Raw genomic sequence first — 15290 nt, forward strand, 5'->3', positions numbered from 1 at the left:
TAATTTTAGTAGGTTAAATGACATCTTATTTGTCTTTATACATTTCTTCCTTATACATAGTATTTTCTTCTTAGGGAACTGGGTTGGTTAGTGCCACTATTGAGAAGGAACCATTTTATTTATAAGTAGTATAAAATATTTATAAAGCAAAGTATCAATAAAGCTTATAGACTTTTTAAAAAAATGATGATCCTGTTATAGTACATTTGATACATTTTCCTTCTTTTGACAAAAATAAGTCAATTTTTAAAGAATTTACTATAATTAAGAGTGAAAAGACCTCCGCATAGCATCTTATTTAAGATTTAAAACAACATGAGGCAATTATTATTAAGCATATTTAAAGATAAATAAGTTCAGGTTTGGAGAAATGAATTTATACAACCATTAGATGTCTGGTCCAGCATTCCAACTTGGGCCAGAAACATTCCAAAACCCATGGCCCTCACCAGTGTTCTCAAAACCTTGTCCTTTGGTTGCTGTGACACCTTTGTCCTCTGGCTCTTTTCCCAGTCACCGGTCTTCTTTTATAGAGTCATCTATCTCTGTCCACTTATCCAGTTCCAGAAGGTTCTGTACTCCACTGTCTTCTCTCTTGCCGCACTGCGCATTCTGCTTGGGCAATGACATCCATCCCCACAGCATCCAGCGCCACCCACATACTGGTGAGATGGCCAGCACGTGAACAATTTTCTCTAAAGAAATGCTTCTCTCAGCCCTTCAGCATATTCCTTTCATGGGCTGCAGGGGAGCAGTGGCTTCAAACTATTAGTGAGTCCTGCCCAGAAGGGTCTAGCATTTGGCTGCAGAATGCAAAGATAATTTATGCCATTGTTTTGTTCTTGGCTTTGGGGCTCTGGTTAAAACTGAGACTGACAGTGTCTTTCTCTGACATCCTACTTTATTTTTTAAAAAATTGTGTTTGACTTGTGATACTTTGCTTTGTTCCTGCCTATACCTCTAGAGCCCAGATAGTGCCTGGCACAGAGTAGACACTCACAATGAATGAAAAGAGGGGACCGGAAGTGTTAGTGCTACCTCTCCTTTTAATTTTTAAAAGAAATTCATAGAAGAGTAAAACCTAAATGGTAAATAAACTATGAAAAGGTGCTTTATCTTACTAGTGTTCAGGGAAATGCAAATTGAAAAACAATTACCATTTCATCTCCATCAGACTGGCGAAAATTGCAAAGTCTGAAAATATAGGAATTTGTGTAGAGAGATAAGAATTCTCATACACTGCTTTATAGGATTTTGAATCAGCATGTTTTGATCCAAAATCATTTGTTACATACCATATAATGTTATGTAGCATAATGTTATGTACCATATAAATGTTATATAACATATAATGCCATTTATGTAAATTTAAAGAACAAAAGATTATTTGTGTCTATTTATGTAAACATACACCTAAAGAAACAACAAAATTTTCAAAGGAAGAATGTAAATCAACTGCAAGGCAAAGTTTACCTCAGAGAAAGGCGTAGAATGAAGACTTCAATTATATGTGCAATGTTTCACTTAAAAAAATCTGAAACAGAAAACTTTTTTTCTTGCAAATTTAAGCTGCATTGAAGATTATAGAATCACTTTATGAGTATCTTCATTTGCATTTATATCAATGTCTTAAGAAACTGAAGTTCAACACCAAAGCTTATTTAACAGAAGTAAATAAATGTAAAAAAACAAAGTTTATATTTTGGTTCATGAAAATTGAGTTTCAAATAAAACCTCAGAAGTCTGCATCCGTAGTCTCTCTTTTACCATCATCCTGTATTACTGATTAAGTAGTATCATCTAAAGTACTAGTTACTATGCCTTGTGCTCTGCTGGTGTTCTGTTATTTTTTTCAAATAATCATTCTGTATCTATTAATAGCATCTGAGGGTACAATATGAACCTAACATGAAAATGAAAATATCTTGATATCTTGGTGAGGGGAGAGGGAAAAGGCCCATATGGTTACTCTACAATCCTGCAACTAAACCATGAAGTGGAAGAATAATGAATTAATTATTACTTTCAACTGCAACAAAATTTAACTGTTTAGAGGGAGGTTCCTAAAGTTTCACATAACACTATAACTTATATAACAGTTTTGAAACTCATAGTTTGACAGAGCAATATAATTCAAATAAGACAGAGAAAAGAGGGGTGGGTAGCTCTAAGAAAAGAAAATAGAAAAAGAAGTCTTCAGAAATAAGGATTTAAATTTAAATTGAAAAAATTAATGTATATTAGTGACTTTAAAATATTTTAAAATACATTTATTAATTGTGGCCTGACTTGGGGATCTAATACTATTCTCACTGAAACGAATTAATACTGTCAAGGTGGTAAATGACTCCATGTCTTGGAGCAGGGACAAAAACAAAAACAGTTGGAACATATTATCACCAAAAAGCAAAGATGTTGCCCAAGAATGTTAACCCCAGGGCTAAAAAGGATAAACAAACAATTCCAACAGACCCCCTGAGGGGCCACATTATGAGACTTTGGGCATTAGCCATCACCACTACACCCAAACAGTTGAAATAATAGCTGACTCTAAAATATGTGTAGATCCATCCACGATGATATCTTGTGTACTAAGAGAAGGCACACATGCAAGAGATTCTAATAAAGTTTACAGAAGGTGTGTTCCACTGATCTACCCAAATCTCAAGTCTTAACACTTAGGTTTTTGTCAACATTGAAGGATATAATTAGATTTTTTTCCTTTCTTGATTTAAACTAACAGCATTAGGAAACTGTGACTGACATCTACTAAAAGCAGTGGAAAGCTCCAGACACTTCTCACAAAAACAAGTTTTCACGGAGAACATGCAGCTGCTGCTTATCGTTTGAATTTTGGTCTCAAGGAGGCTGTCTATGAAGGCTACATCCCTTAAACGTGGTAAAGGAGTTATGACTGTGACTCACCATGCAGTCAGTTCAGCCCCATAGGAGATTATAAAGGGACAGGCAATCCAAAATTTACAAAAAAAATTCACAAAGATCTTGTTTTCAAAAACTACTTTATTTACAAAGTTCACTTCGAAGTATTTTAAAAAATCTATCTGATTCCTTTCTCAAAATAATATCCAAATTGAGTGCTTGTTATAAATATTCAAATGGCCCTTGGCAGAAAAAAGGTTCCTCGCCCCTGCTAATTCATATATGAAGACACTAAACAATTCCAGTTCTTGCATTAATTTTTAAGACCTGATCACCTACTTATATTTCTTTACCTATGAAATTTCCTTCTCATTCCTATCTTTTGTTTCCTCCCTCCAAATCCCTTCCCCTAACTCCATGGTAATTTAGCAGATCATTCATCTGACAACTCTTTATTGGAATCTACTCTGTGCTAGGCACAGAAATTAGGTGGTAGGAATACAACAATGAACATAGGGGCCCGGCTTTCAAGAATTTCAGGTTATATCATAGTCACTAATGCTCCTTTTCTTTTCTTTCTTTTTTTTTTTTTTAACCTATTTTAATCCTCAAAAACTCCTAACCAGGCATAATTTCTTTATTCATAAATTGCTATTTCTCTCCTAATTATTTATGTTTTGATGTTACAATTGAATGGGTTAATCCATACCTAAATGAAACCAATCATTTGTACATTCTCAAATCTTTTTAGAGCTTCACTAAAATTCAGTACCCACTAGCCCCAAGTGGCTATTAAATTTAATTGCAACTAAATAAATTACAATGAAATTCAGTTCCCTATTTGCCCCAGCCACATTTCAAATGTTTAACAGCCAGATGTGGTCAGTGGCCACCATGATAGCACAGATTTATAGCATTTTCACCATCACAGTACTGGACAGCACTGGTCTGGAGAATTCTTCTATAAGAGATCACACACTAACCATACGAAAAATTAGGCAAGCATGTTAGAGAAAACAATTACTGGTTCCTCAATAGTCACATGATGCTACAAACTACTAGTAAGTTACTTGTATACTTTTTGTCAGTGCAGTCTAATCTTCAGTACTACTGAATATGGTTTCAACCATGACCTAAAGCCAAAATGATCACTTCTTTTCAGAGCAGAATATACGACTGGAAATATGCAATGAAAATATCTAAGTAATAACAAGAATACAATAACTCGTCAATTCAACATGGGAGATATCTTGGGGAAACTCACCCGCCTTCACTTTCTGCTTCCTCTGAACTGTTACTTGTTGCTGAACTTTGAACTGTGGTGACCCTTCTTTTCCTTGTTCTGTGCTGAGGACTTATCTTATGAGCAGCTACCTTCCCTCCAAGTTCACCTTGTATATATTCCTCCAGCTTTGGGACGGTTTCTTTAAGAAATCTGATTTCCTCCTTGAGTTCTTCCATATTTGTCAGTAATTCGTTCAACTTTTCCAGTATCTGAAGTTGCCTTCTTTGAGAGACTGCTATCGTCCCTTGGCCATTATGCATTTCATCTTGCAAAGTTATTGAATCAAATGTATTACCCAGAGAAAGAAATTTAGGTAAATTCATTGTTGTCCTTGATTTACGGACCTTGCAGTAACACAAAAGCAGCAAGCTGATGCCAGCAGTTCCTACCATGATGCCAAATATCAGTTCTCTGTTTGAAGAATGAGGCATTTCTTGGCTTCTGCTTCTAAAATTAAAAACATATATGCAAATTAATGATTTTTAATTGAAAAACATCAAGTCTACATCATCCAAAAAAAACACAAGTTAGTCAAAATCTAAAATATATTATGAGTAATTATGTCTCTAATGTATGTGGCCCAACGGAAATATTCATTTTAAGGATATTATTTAAGTCTAGTGTTAAGTATCAACTTTAATACAGAATATGTATTCTGTATGACCAATTTAAAATTTACCATTTACTGTGTATTTTAAAGAGTAAAATCACATTATAAATTTCTGAGAAACTGATTAAGAATTCAAGATATGAACTTTCACAAACTTCTTAAAATTAGTATGCTCATTTCTGGGTTTTATCTAATATGTCTAGAAGGCTAAGAAGAAGGTCTTTCTTAGTACATAGTTCACATTAATACTTAAGTTTAGAGTGAGTAACCACAATTTTTAAATCCCAGGCCTTTAGGAAAACTTCAGTAAGTGTACAAAGCCCGCCCTCCCATTTCTGTGTATTCAACATGGGAAGCATAAATGATACCACATGTGCCGGTTTCCTCTCCTTTCATCTTCTGACCAAGAATTCTTCTTTTCTTTATATTTTTACTTATATCTGAGGACTTTGGTTTTCTTTCAAATTTTCACTTTAAATAAAAAAGTCATTTGTTTGACTCCCTTCTCTCTCTGACCTTTTACTTTTTGCACTCAAGAGCCAAACTACGGCCCACTTCATCCCATATAAACTCAGCTACTTCAATCAAATGCACCATAATCTTTCTTTAGCAAATCTCATCTTTACTAGTTTACTGCCTATCCCTGTTCTTAAAGTCATAAGACCATTAAAGGCAAATATTAACATAAATTTCCCTTACCTTCTGAGACTTAAAGACAGCAACAAATATATTAATACTATGACAAGCTTTTTTAATTGCTGCAAAATATATTGAGAATTTCTCATGTGTATTAAAGTCCTCACATTTGCTTTCCCTACTTTGTAAACATCTGCATTAAGTTTGGCTAGTGTTACAGGAGAAATATTACAAGTAGTAGTAAATTGTCCAGTAAAGAAAATAAAATTTGTAATGTTTTGGATTTGTTTTTCCTAACACTTTCTTAAGGATCAGATTATTGGTAAACCGACTGATGATCTGGAAAAAGTAAAAATATATAAATAAGTTCTATGATGTCCCTTGCTTTCCAAATGGAGAAAATTTTTGGACTACAGGGGGATGGAGGTGGGAATCAAACATCTTGGTAGCCTCAGTGATTAGAATAGACAGGGGTCAGGGGTCAGGGGTCAGAGAAACTGAAACCCCTAGAAGTTGTGTGACACAGAACTGAAGAAAGCGAGGTGTGCAGAGAAGGGAGTCCGGAAGTCCACACTGAATACTGGTCTGAACACACTGGGGTGAAACTCCATCAGAATAGTCAAGAACTACTGCTAGGAAAAGCAAAACTCTTAGGAAGCTATAAGCTAGACTATTCCTAAAGACTGCACAGCACTGGGAAGCATTCAAGTTCCACCTGCCACAGCAGCAAAGGCTTATGGAATACATGAAGCTTTCAGCAAAAGCCACACAGGAGGAATGCATTCACAGTGCGGCTAAAGCTACCCTGGAGTTAAGGCTGTTAGGGCTAACCTTAAGCCTCCAAAGCATTAAACTGTCTGACAAGTAAGTTAACCACCATGAAGATGAAAGTCCAAAATTCCTTAAAAGAACAGAACACAATCACAATAACATAAAATCAAAATATCCACCTTTCAATAAAAAAATTACTAGACATGTAAAGAAGCAGGAAAATGATAAAAATTATATAATTAACAATATTTGCTAATTATTGCAAGCATGTTGTTTAATATATCAATATATTAAAGAAAAACATAAACATGAAGAGAAGGGAAAAAGCAGGGGCTAGATAAGAGCAAAGGGAACGTCTATAGATGAAAAATAAAATGGATGAGAAAAGTTTTACTGAATGGGATTAACAGCTGAAAAATTACTGTAGAACAAAAACAAATCACTGAACCTGAAGACAGCAACATACAACATCCAAAATGAAGCATATAGAGAAAACAAACCAAAATAAAATAAGCAGAGACTACGGGGCAATATCAAGCAATCTAAAAAATATATAAAGTCAGTAGAGGGAAAAGGTGACTCAAAAAATTCCCACATTGGACAAAATCTCAAAGAAACTACAAGAAATCAATGGAGTACTATCTTTAAAAGCACTAAAAGAGGGGCTGATCCTGTGGTGCAACGGGTTAAGCCACAATCTGCAGTGCCGGCATCACATGTGGGCATTGGTTCGTGTCGCAGCTGCTTCATTTCCAATCCAGCTCCCTGCTGATATACCTAGGAAGACAGCAGAAGATGGCCCAAGTCCTTGGGCCTCTGCACCCATGTAGGAGACCCGGAAGAAGCTCCTGGCTCCTGGCTCCTGGCTCCTGGCTCCTGGCTCCTGGTTCCTGGATTCAACCTCACCCATCCCTGGTCATTGTAGCCATTTGGGGAGTGAATCAGTGGATAGAAGATATCTCTCTCTCTCTCTCTCTCTCTCTCTCTCTCTCAGCGGATGGAAGATCTCTCTATCTTGCTCTTTCCTTCTTTCTCTGTGTGACTCTGCCTTTCAAACAAATAAATAAATCTTTAAAATAAATAAATAATTTTTTAAAGTGCTGAAAGAAATTGTCAAATTCCTGTATCCAGTGAAACACCTTTCAAAACTAAAGGTAAAATAAAGACTTTTTTAGACAAAGAAAGCTCAAAGAATTCACTACCAATAGACATGCACATTATGACACGTTAATACAAGTTATTCAAGCAGAAAGAAAATGATGATCTACACAAAAGAAGAACATCAACAGCAGCAAATACAGGGGTAAATACAAAAGTCATTTTTCACACTTCAAAATTTCATTATAAAATGTTTATTAAGGCAAAGAAGACAATAATGTATCACAAGGTTTCTAACACATGTAGACCTAAAAAACAGGATAACAGCCCAAAGGCTCAAAGGCACAAACTGTATTATAAATACTATTTTTAAGTCTTAGATTACAGTGATGTGGTACAATATTAAGTTAAAAATACATACTTATAAACCCTAGGTTCACCATTAAAACATAAAAAAAATGGTGTAGATAATAATAGCAGAGACAAAATTGGAATACCAAAGATAGTCCAAAAGGAGGCAGGAAAAGAGGAAATAAGAAACGATGGGAAAATAGAAAACGACTGGACAGAAAGAGAAATGACACTAACTATATGGGGAAATGGTGCCAAAGATGAATAAATGAGTGTTTTGTTTGTCAACAGAAGATACAATCAAAACAAAAAACTGATGACATAGGAGAAATATTAGAAAACTTCACAACAATAAACTTCAAAAAGCAAAAGGGATGGGATCTAGTACTTAAGGACAAATGTTGGCCTTTGATGGGAACACAAACGTTCACTCAGAGTAATGAAACAGGAAGCAGATTGTGTGAGCAGAGATTTAGGTAGGTGGGTAGATATGATGGTGGGAGTTCATAAAAGCTGTCTTTGTTTCACTGTTCTAAGTGAAACACAAAGCAAAATAAAGAACTGGGAGAACCAGTGGCAAAAATATCAGAAGGATGGCAATGTTGGACTTCGTATACCTGAAATGTGCCTTCCTATAGCTTACATCCGATGAGCGCATATATTCTGGCAAAGTGTTACTGTTTCTTACACATGAAATGGCCAGCAAAATGTGCCACTTCAAATGTCCAGTGAAAAAGGATCTGAGGCCGGCGCCACAGCTCACTAGGCTAATCCTCCGCCTGCGGCACCAGCACACTGGGTTCTAGTCCCAGTCGGGGCGCCAGTTCTGTCCCGGTTGCTCCTCTTCCAGGCCAGCTCTCTGCTGTGGCCCGGGAAGGCAGTGGAGGATGGCCCAAGTGCTTGGATCCCTGTACCCCCGTGGGAGACCAGGAGGAAGCACCTGGCTCCTGGCTTCAGATCGGTGCAGCGCCGGCTGTAGTGGCCATTTGGGGGTGAACTAACAGAAGGAAGACCTTTCTCTCTGTCTCTCTCTCTCACTAACTCTGCCTGTCAAAAAAAAAAAAAAAAAAAAAAAAAAGATCTGAAAGAATAAACAGCCAAGCACCTACTTCTGAGAAGCCTGCTTAAAAGAATGTCTTTCTTTAGATTCCTACTCCATATGCTTGGATGACAGCAATTATCCTTCCTAAGTGTTAATGAGAAGGACTGATTTTAAAATAACTTTCCAGAAATCACCTTAGCAAATATTAGACAGCAAATATTAGACACAAAAACCCTTCCTCCTAAACCAAAGATTCCAGAGAAAGCCTTGATGCTTAATCTGGTTTGCCTGACCTTGGGGTGTTTTTCCAGAGATTAATTTTTTTAAGCGAAAAAGCATTTCCAGTTAAGTGGTTTAGGCGAGTACGACGTCCAGTCATCTGCTCACTCCCATCCCACCCAAAGACAGACCAGCAGCAGGTTCAGATCTAGTTAAAGTTGTAATGGTTGCTATTAATTTCCACCAAACAATCATATAAAATTAAACTGTCTTGAAATTTTTTTGCAAAAAGACAACAGGCACAAGGAAAGTCATTATACACTCATGACTTAAACTTGCATTACATCTAATAATCACACTTCCAGCTTATCGTAGCTTTTTTTGATCAGTAAAAAAATTAATATAGGACATCCACATGCTGATGTAGAGGTCTATTAAAAAGAACCTTTTTGTCCTGATAGCTTCCTTCAACCCATTCCTACTAAAGTTTTTCATCTAAAAGTAAATAAAGAGAAATAAAAATCTACCAAGGAAGACCTTATCCCTCAGACAGTACCAGGTTTAAACAGATTGGAGAGTCATATTTTGCTTGACCTTACTTTAAGAATTACACAAATCCTAAATTATTACTCTGAGACAGGTCAACTTAATAATCTTATAACTGGGGGCCAGTGTGCTGGCAAACCCATATGTTCAAGGCCACGGATGATCCACTTCTGAGCCAACTCCCTGCTTATGTGCCTGGGAAAGCAGCAGAAGATGCCCCAAGTCCTTGGGCCCCTGCAATGCCCCCACTGAGGATGCCGCATCCCATATTACACCAGGTTTCAGCCCCATTTTCACTTCCAATTGCAGCTTCCTGATAATGCCCACTAGGAAACAGCAGGTGACAGCTGAAGTATTTGGGTTCCTGACACCTGTGAGGGAGACCTGAATTGAGTTCTGGGTTCCTGGCTCTGCCTGGCCCAGCCCTGGCTGTTGTGGACATTTGGTGAGTGAACCAGTAGATAGAAGGTATCTCCGTCTCTCTACCTCTCAAAAAAACAAATAAATAAATAACATTTTCTTTAAAACTTTGAAAACACTCTAAAATTTAAAATAAAAGTGTTATACAAAAGTAATTAATCAGAACACTTGCTTGCCTGTACTGTAATTTAAATAGTTGTATGAAATAGTTTATATAGCTTTTATCTTTTATGATATTAGTAGTATATACTTAACAGTATAAAAACAGCAATTAAAAATTGACTATATTTAGAGTGCTAATATTTTTAATAAGCAGATGCAAAGTATTATTCCTGTTATAAATCTCAATCTTTTACATGCTAACAACAATGAAAACGATGGATATTATGTTAACATATACTGGTACGTAAGATTCTGGAAAACATCATCAAAAGTTATTTGCAGAGATGAGAATCAATTTCACGGCAACAAATCATCGCAACATGGATTCTACAGAAAAGTAGGACATGAAAATGAAGTAACAGTTTCTGAAAACATTCAGAAACATTTTCCACTTCACCTTTTGGTTTTAACTGAAATTCATTTTTAGACGTGAAAATTATGCTTTATCAAATTAACATCAATAATGCTTCAGCAAATAGTATACATGTTCGCTTCATTCATCAGCAGAGCCTTTGGGGGAAAATGTAAAATGCCTAATTCATTTACAAACTTTGGGAATGTGTGAAACATTTTGCAAGAAGGCTAAGAGAACATTATGGGTTGCAGGCAAGCCTGGGGTTTAAGTTTCCCAAGAGAACTGTCCTGAGCCCTCGAATAAGTGATCAGATTTCCTCCAGCAACCCAGAAAACCCGCCACTCCAAAGAGAATTCGAATTCTTGTATTTCACCAAGTTTTCATCTTTTCCTAGTTTCTAACTTACTTTAAACTTGGGGCTCCCCGATGTCTGGCTTATTTGCAAATGCCGGTAGCACTGAAAATCTGACCTCCATTTTTGTGTCAAACTGGTAAAGATTCCGAGTTTGAGGGGGAAGGAGGAGAGGGGGAGCACAGCGAACGTTTGTGCGAGGCTGCAAAGGTGAGACCCAGCAGCTCAGGTGAGAGCCGAGCGCGACTCCGCCGAAGTTCCCGGCAGGGAGCGGCCGGGCCGACGCAGCCCACGGCCCGCTCCGAACGCACACCGGGTCGGCGGCCTGCGGGAAAGCACCCCTGGCCTCCGGGACACCACCTTCCAAGGCGCCCACCGCGCGCAGCCGCCACCGGCCTGCTCTCCAGCGCCAGGAAACACCGCAGGGCAAAGGGGCGGGACGCCCCACGGGATGCCGCGACCCGGAAGTGCAGTCGCCGCCGCCGGAAGTGCCCCGCCGCCGCCGCCGCCGCCCTCCGCACGGTCCTCGCCGCGTCTAGCCTCAGCCCACCCAGTCGCCCCTTCTTCTCCTCCGTACGCACCTGTGTTCTCTGCGCTGACCTCTCTGCCTGCCCGATCCCCGGGACCCGGACCTGCAGCGGGCGGGACGCGGCGGGCGGACTGGAGTCCTGGAGCCCGCGGGTCCCGAAGTCCAGCACCGCGGCCGCCGCGTCCTGACCCAGATGGCGGAGGCGCCGCCGGGGGTGGAGCCCGCGCTGCTCGGCCCGCGGCTCCCGCCTCCTCCCGCGGGGAGTTCTCAACTCGGGACGGGCTCCCGGCCTAACATTTACAAAAGACAACGACGGCGCGCCGCAGGGCACCTGGCCAGCACCGGGCATCGTGGCCCGGATGCTGCCGCCTCAAGGCCGGCCTCTCCCCCGTCCCCGCTGACCGCCGTGGCCGGCTCAGGGCTGCCGCGCCAGCCGCAGAGCGATTCCTCTCCCACCACTGCCACTCCTCAGAGCCATTGCCACCCCGGTTCGTCCCCGTTCCCTAACCCACCCCTTGTCTCCTGGATAATCCTTCTTTCGTGCCCCTTTGTAGGCACCACCTTGAACCTTGCTCCGCACGACAAAGTCAAACGCACACGTCATCGGGGCTGACAACTAGTGTCTGTAGGCTCATATTCCGATTTCCACTTTAACTTGGGTCCTCTTCTAGCAAGCAAAATTCCCAGCCTTTTCCACCATTCCCAGTTGCCTCTAGATACAAGTCACCGTTTCTTCAGATGCCTCACATCCAAGGAGTGACCTCGCTTCACTCCTTGTGGTTTGTGTAATGAAAATAATCCTGGCGGCTGGAGTCTTAACACTGCTCACAAGGCCGCATTACTGCTGTAAGCTTAGGCTTGTATAGAACTTAGTTGCTAAATTTCCCAGCAGTCTACTGAATGGAACTTGAAATGAGTACACTCTTGTTTATTAAACACAGACTGCTCCAGAAAAATCAGAATGCCTATTTTACAATGCATCTACTGCTATTTGCTGGTGGGGCTCTGGGGGTTCTAGAGGGTCTTTTTAAGTTTTTTTTTTTTTTTTTTTTTTTAAGCTTTAAGCAAGCAAAGTTGAAGAATGAGCCTGGCCAGTTTAAACTTAGGTCATTTTATTGAAACTAATTTATGTTTGGGAAGAGAACCGAGGAATACTTAATCTCTCAGATTTGAAACTAGTAACATAGGCCCTTCTACAGAATCACTTTGCCTCCTGTTTCATTATGGTTTACAAAGTTATGACAGCATAATACTAATAATTGCTTTATTTAGCCAGGACAGAATGTATATCTGTCATATGGGTGATAATAGGCTTCTCTTCTAACAAGATTTGGATACAAAAAGAAATGTCAGTGTTTCTTCAGCAATACTTAAAAGGGGCTTTTTAACATTTAAAAGAAGACTAAGCTTTGCAGAAGCCCGCTGAATAATTCACTGTGCATCCCCAACACACAGCACAGAGGAGGCTTTCTCTAAAAATGTGGCATGTGGGCTGCGAACTAGGCCTCCCAACTCCGCTCTGCGAGGGAAACAGCTGGTTTTCTTCTGGTTGAGAAAGGGCAAAATAGCTGGACCCTTCCGGCACCTGCATCCACCTGTCCTCAGTGCCTTGGATTTATTCCTTGAGCAGTAAAAGTTAGCTGAGGGGTAGAAACTCTGAGATGGTGACAGTCTTTGATTTTGACAAAGTTGAAATTGCAAAGAGAGGCACTATCTTTGCCAGCCCCTGTTGTAGGGAAGGGAAGGGAAAGGAAGTAGAGGGGAGGAGGGAAGAGGATGATGTCCCCCACCTCTGCGAGGTGTGTTCCATCTAAAAGGAACATCTAAAGGCAAAACAGATTACAAGTGCAGCATTGCACTTGAGTGGTTAGAGACCCTTCCCCCTCTGCCAGCTTTTCCCGACCACCTCCACCAGGCAGCATCCTGTACTTCAGCTATGGCCAAACTGTCTGATCATCTCTCCACACGCTCTTCGCCTTTCATACTGTTCTTTGTGCCTGGTACGCTGCTCTTTGCCACCTGTCCAAAATGAATCCAGGAGTGAGCAAACTTGATCCAGGCCACACAGTGGTAGAGGTGACGAAGCTCTGAAAGCCTTTCCTCCTGCCCACTCCTGGGGAGGCCAGCTGGACAGCCAGCCCCTGCTGGCTCTGAGAGTGCGTGAAGGGATCCTCATGGCATCTTTCATATCCGTGCCATAGCTGTCCTCCTGTGATCAATGCCCCACTCCTGGAGTGCGTGCCCCACTCCTGGAGTCACCATTCAGCCTTCCCTGCTTCTGTTAGAAGACGGGCGGGCGGGATCCCCAGATCTGAGCACTTACCCAGGCACAGTTCCCTGCAGGGATCTGCTACTGTCCCTGAGCCACAGCACATAAAATTGCTGTGTGTCTACCTTGTTCAGTTTAGGCTGGGAGTAGAGTTTAGAGCAAAGAGGAAAATAAACTACTGTGTCTAATGTAACATTTTTAGGAAAAATGATGGAATCTCTAAAACACAAGAAATTACAAATAATTCTGAAAAGGTTACTATGACTAAATTGAACCTTCCAAGGGAAAAAATGCTTTCTTTGAAAAAGGGTTGAGGGGCTGGCTCTGGCATAGCAGGTGAGGCTACCAACTGCAGTGCAGGCATCCCATATGGGCACCAGTTGAAGTCCTGACTGCTCCACTTTTGATCCAGCTCTCTACTGTGGCCTGGGAAAGCAGTAGAAGATTGACCAGGTCTCTGGGCCCCTGCACCCACCTAAGAGAGCCAGAAGAAGCTCCTGGCTCCTGGCTTCGGATCAGAGCAGCTCCGGCCGTTGTGGCCATCTGGGGAGTGAACCAGCAGATGGAAGACTTCTCTCTCTCTCTGCCTCTGCCTCTCTATAACTTTGCCTTTCAAATACATAAGTAAATCTTAAAAAGAAAAAGTGTTGAGGATTAGTTTATTGAACATTTCCATAAGACTAAGTGATTAGTGCGATAAATGATGAATGTCATCAATAAAATGGTCGCTCTAATATTCCTGTATTGAATGACTCAAAAATGGTATTTTAGAAGGATGTGCATGAAAGAAAAAGTAGCCACAATATTTCTGTAATATTGTTTACCAATTCAATGTTGAATCAATTTTTAAAGTGTAACTACCTCATTAATAAAAAAATTCTTACCAGAAACTTCCATTTTGTTAAAAAATTAAATTTTGCTCAGTGAAAAAATTAATTCATTACTTTGGTTGATACTAACCTTATTTGAAGGTTATCAGTGGTTCTTCTGTGGCACCTTGAGACAATAATGAGATGTCTTCAGAAATCACACATTTTCCAAGTCAGTCCTTAATGCTGATCTTCAACAGCCTGTTCAAAACACAGTCCTGGGCACATTCTAAAATGGAGCTCAACAGATTCAGAGTGAAGAATAATTTTGCCCCTCCCTTCTGCATTCCTTCTTAATCATGAAAGAAAATGTTCAGGGACATCCTTGACAATGTATGTGTCAACTGTACAAGTCAAGGCTGGATCAGTTACTTGAGACAGATTAAAAATAAAGCTACATGCTTGCCAGACAAAATGTTGCAGTATAACTATGCAAAAATTAGTTAAAATAACTGGATGGCTTTAATTACGTATGAGTAGAACAAAAAATTTTATTTTGGACCTGGGCGGGAAGTCCATTTTGTGCAATATTCTGCTGGGGTAAACGGATCAGAGGTTTTCCAGACCTACTTCTGACTATACAAATAAAAGTGATTTTCCTACTAGGAGTGGCTCTTGTTCAAGAAATTGTTCAGTGGATAGAGTCTCTTGGTATTTAAATAAATCTGTAGGGAGAATCCACTCTCATATATAATAATAGACACATTAACCAACCATTGTTAAAAATTTTTTTGAATCTTATAAAAATTGAATTCCTATTTTTATGTTTAAGACACATATCTGGACTCTCATTCATAAAAGTGAGTCTCGAAAACTGAAATCCACTACTATACGGATTTTGGAAGAGAGCTTTCTCATAATACAAGTAATCAAGCTGTATTATTATGATTTAAAAT

At 39.7% G+C, this 15290-nt stretch overlaps 1 protein-coding gene across 23 annotated transcripts in view; it reads right to left on the minus strand.

The window, feature by feature from the left end:
* The window catches only part of RMDN2 (regulator of microtubule dynamics 2), a 102698-nt gene extending 88077 nt beyond the window's left edge, over positions 1-14621 (minus strand). For 5 of the 23 annotated variants that reach the window (XM_089327716.1, XM_017340815.4, XM_089327714.1 and 2 more), the window contains exons 1-2: positions 11769-12018; positions 4145-4612 (exon numbers count right to left, since the gene is read on the minus strand). In XM_089327716.1, coding sequence (XP_089183842.1) covers positions 4145-4612; positions 11769-11860 — 560 coding nt within the window. In that variant the 5' untranslated portion in view covers positions 11861-12018. Of the gene's footprint in view, positions 1-4144; positions 4613-10781; positions 11191-11308; positions 11549-11768; positions 12019-14000; positions 14156-14485 lie in introns of those variants that run through there. The other 18 variants (XM_089327717.1, XM_089327718.1, XM_089327723.1 and 15 more) reach the window with 14 other exon arrangements.
* Between the last annotated feature and the right edge of the window lie 669 nt (positions 14622-15290).

The sequence above is a fragment of the Oryctolagus cuniculus genome, chromosome 2 (genome assembly GCF_051225735.1).
Source record: "Oryctolagus cuniculus isolate XC-2025 breed Fujian yellow rabbit chromosome 2, ASM5122573v1, whole genome shotgun sequence".
Classification (NCBI taxonomy): Eukaryota; Metazoa; Chordata; class Mammalia; order Lagomorpha; family Leporidae; genus Oryctolagus; species Oryctolagus cuniculus.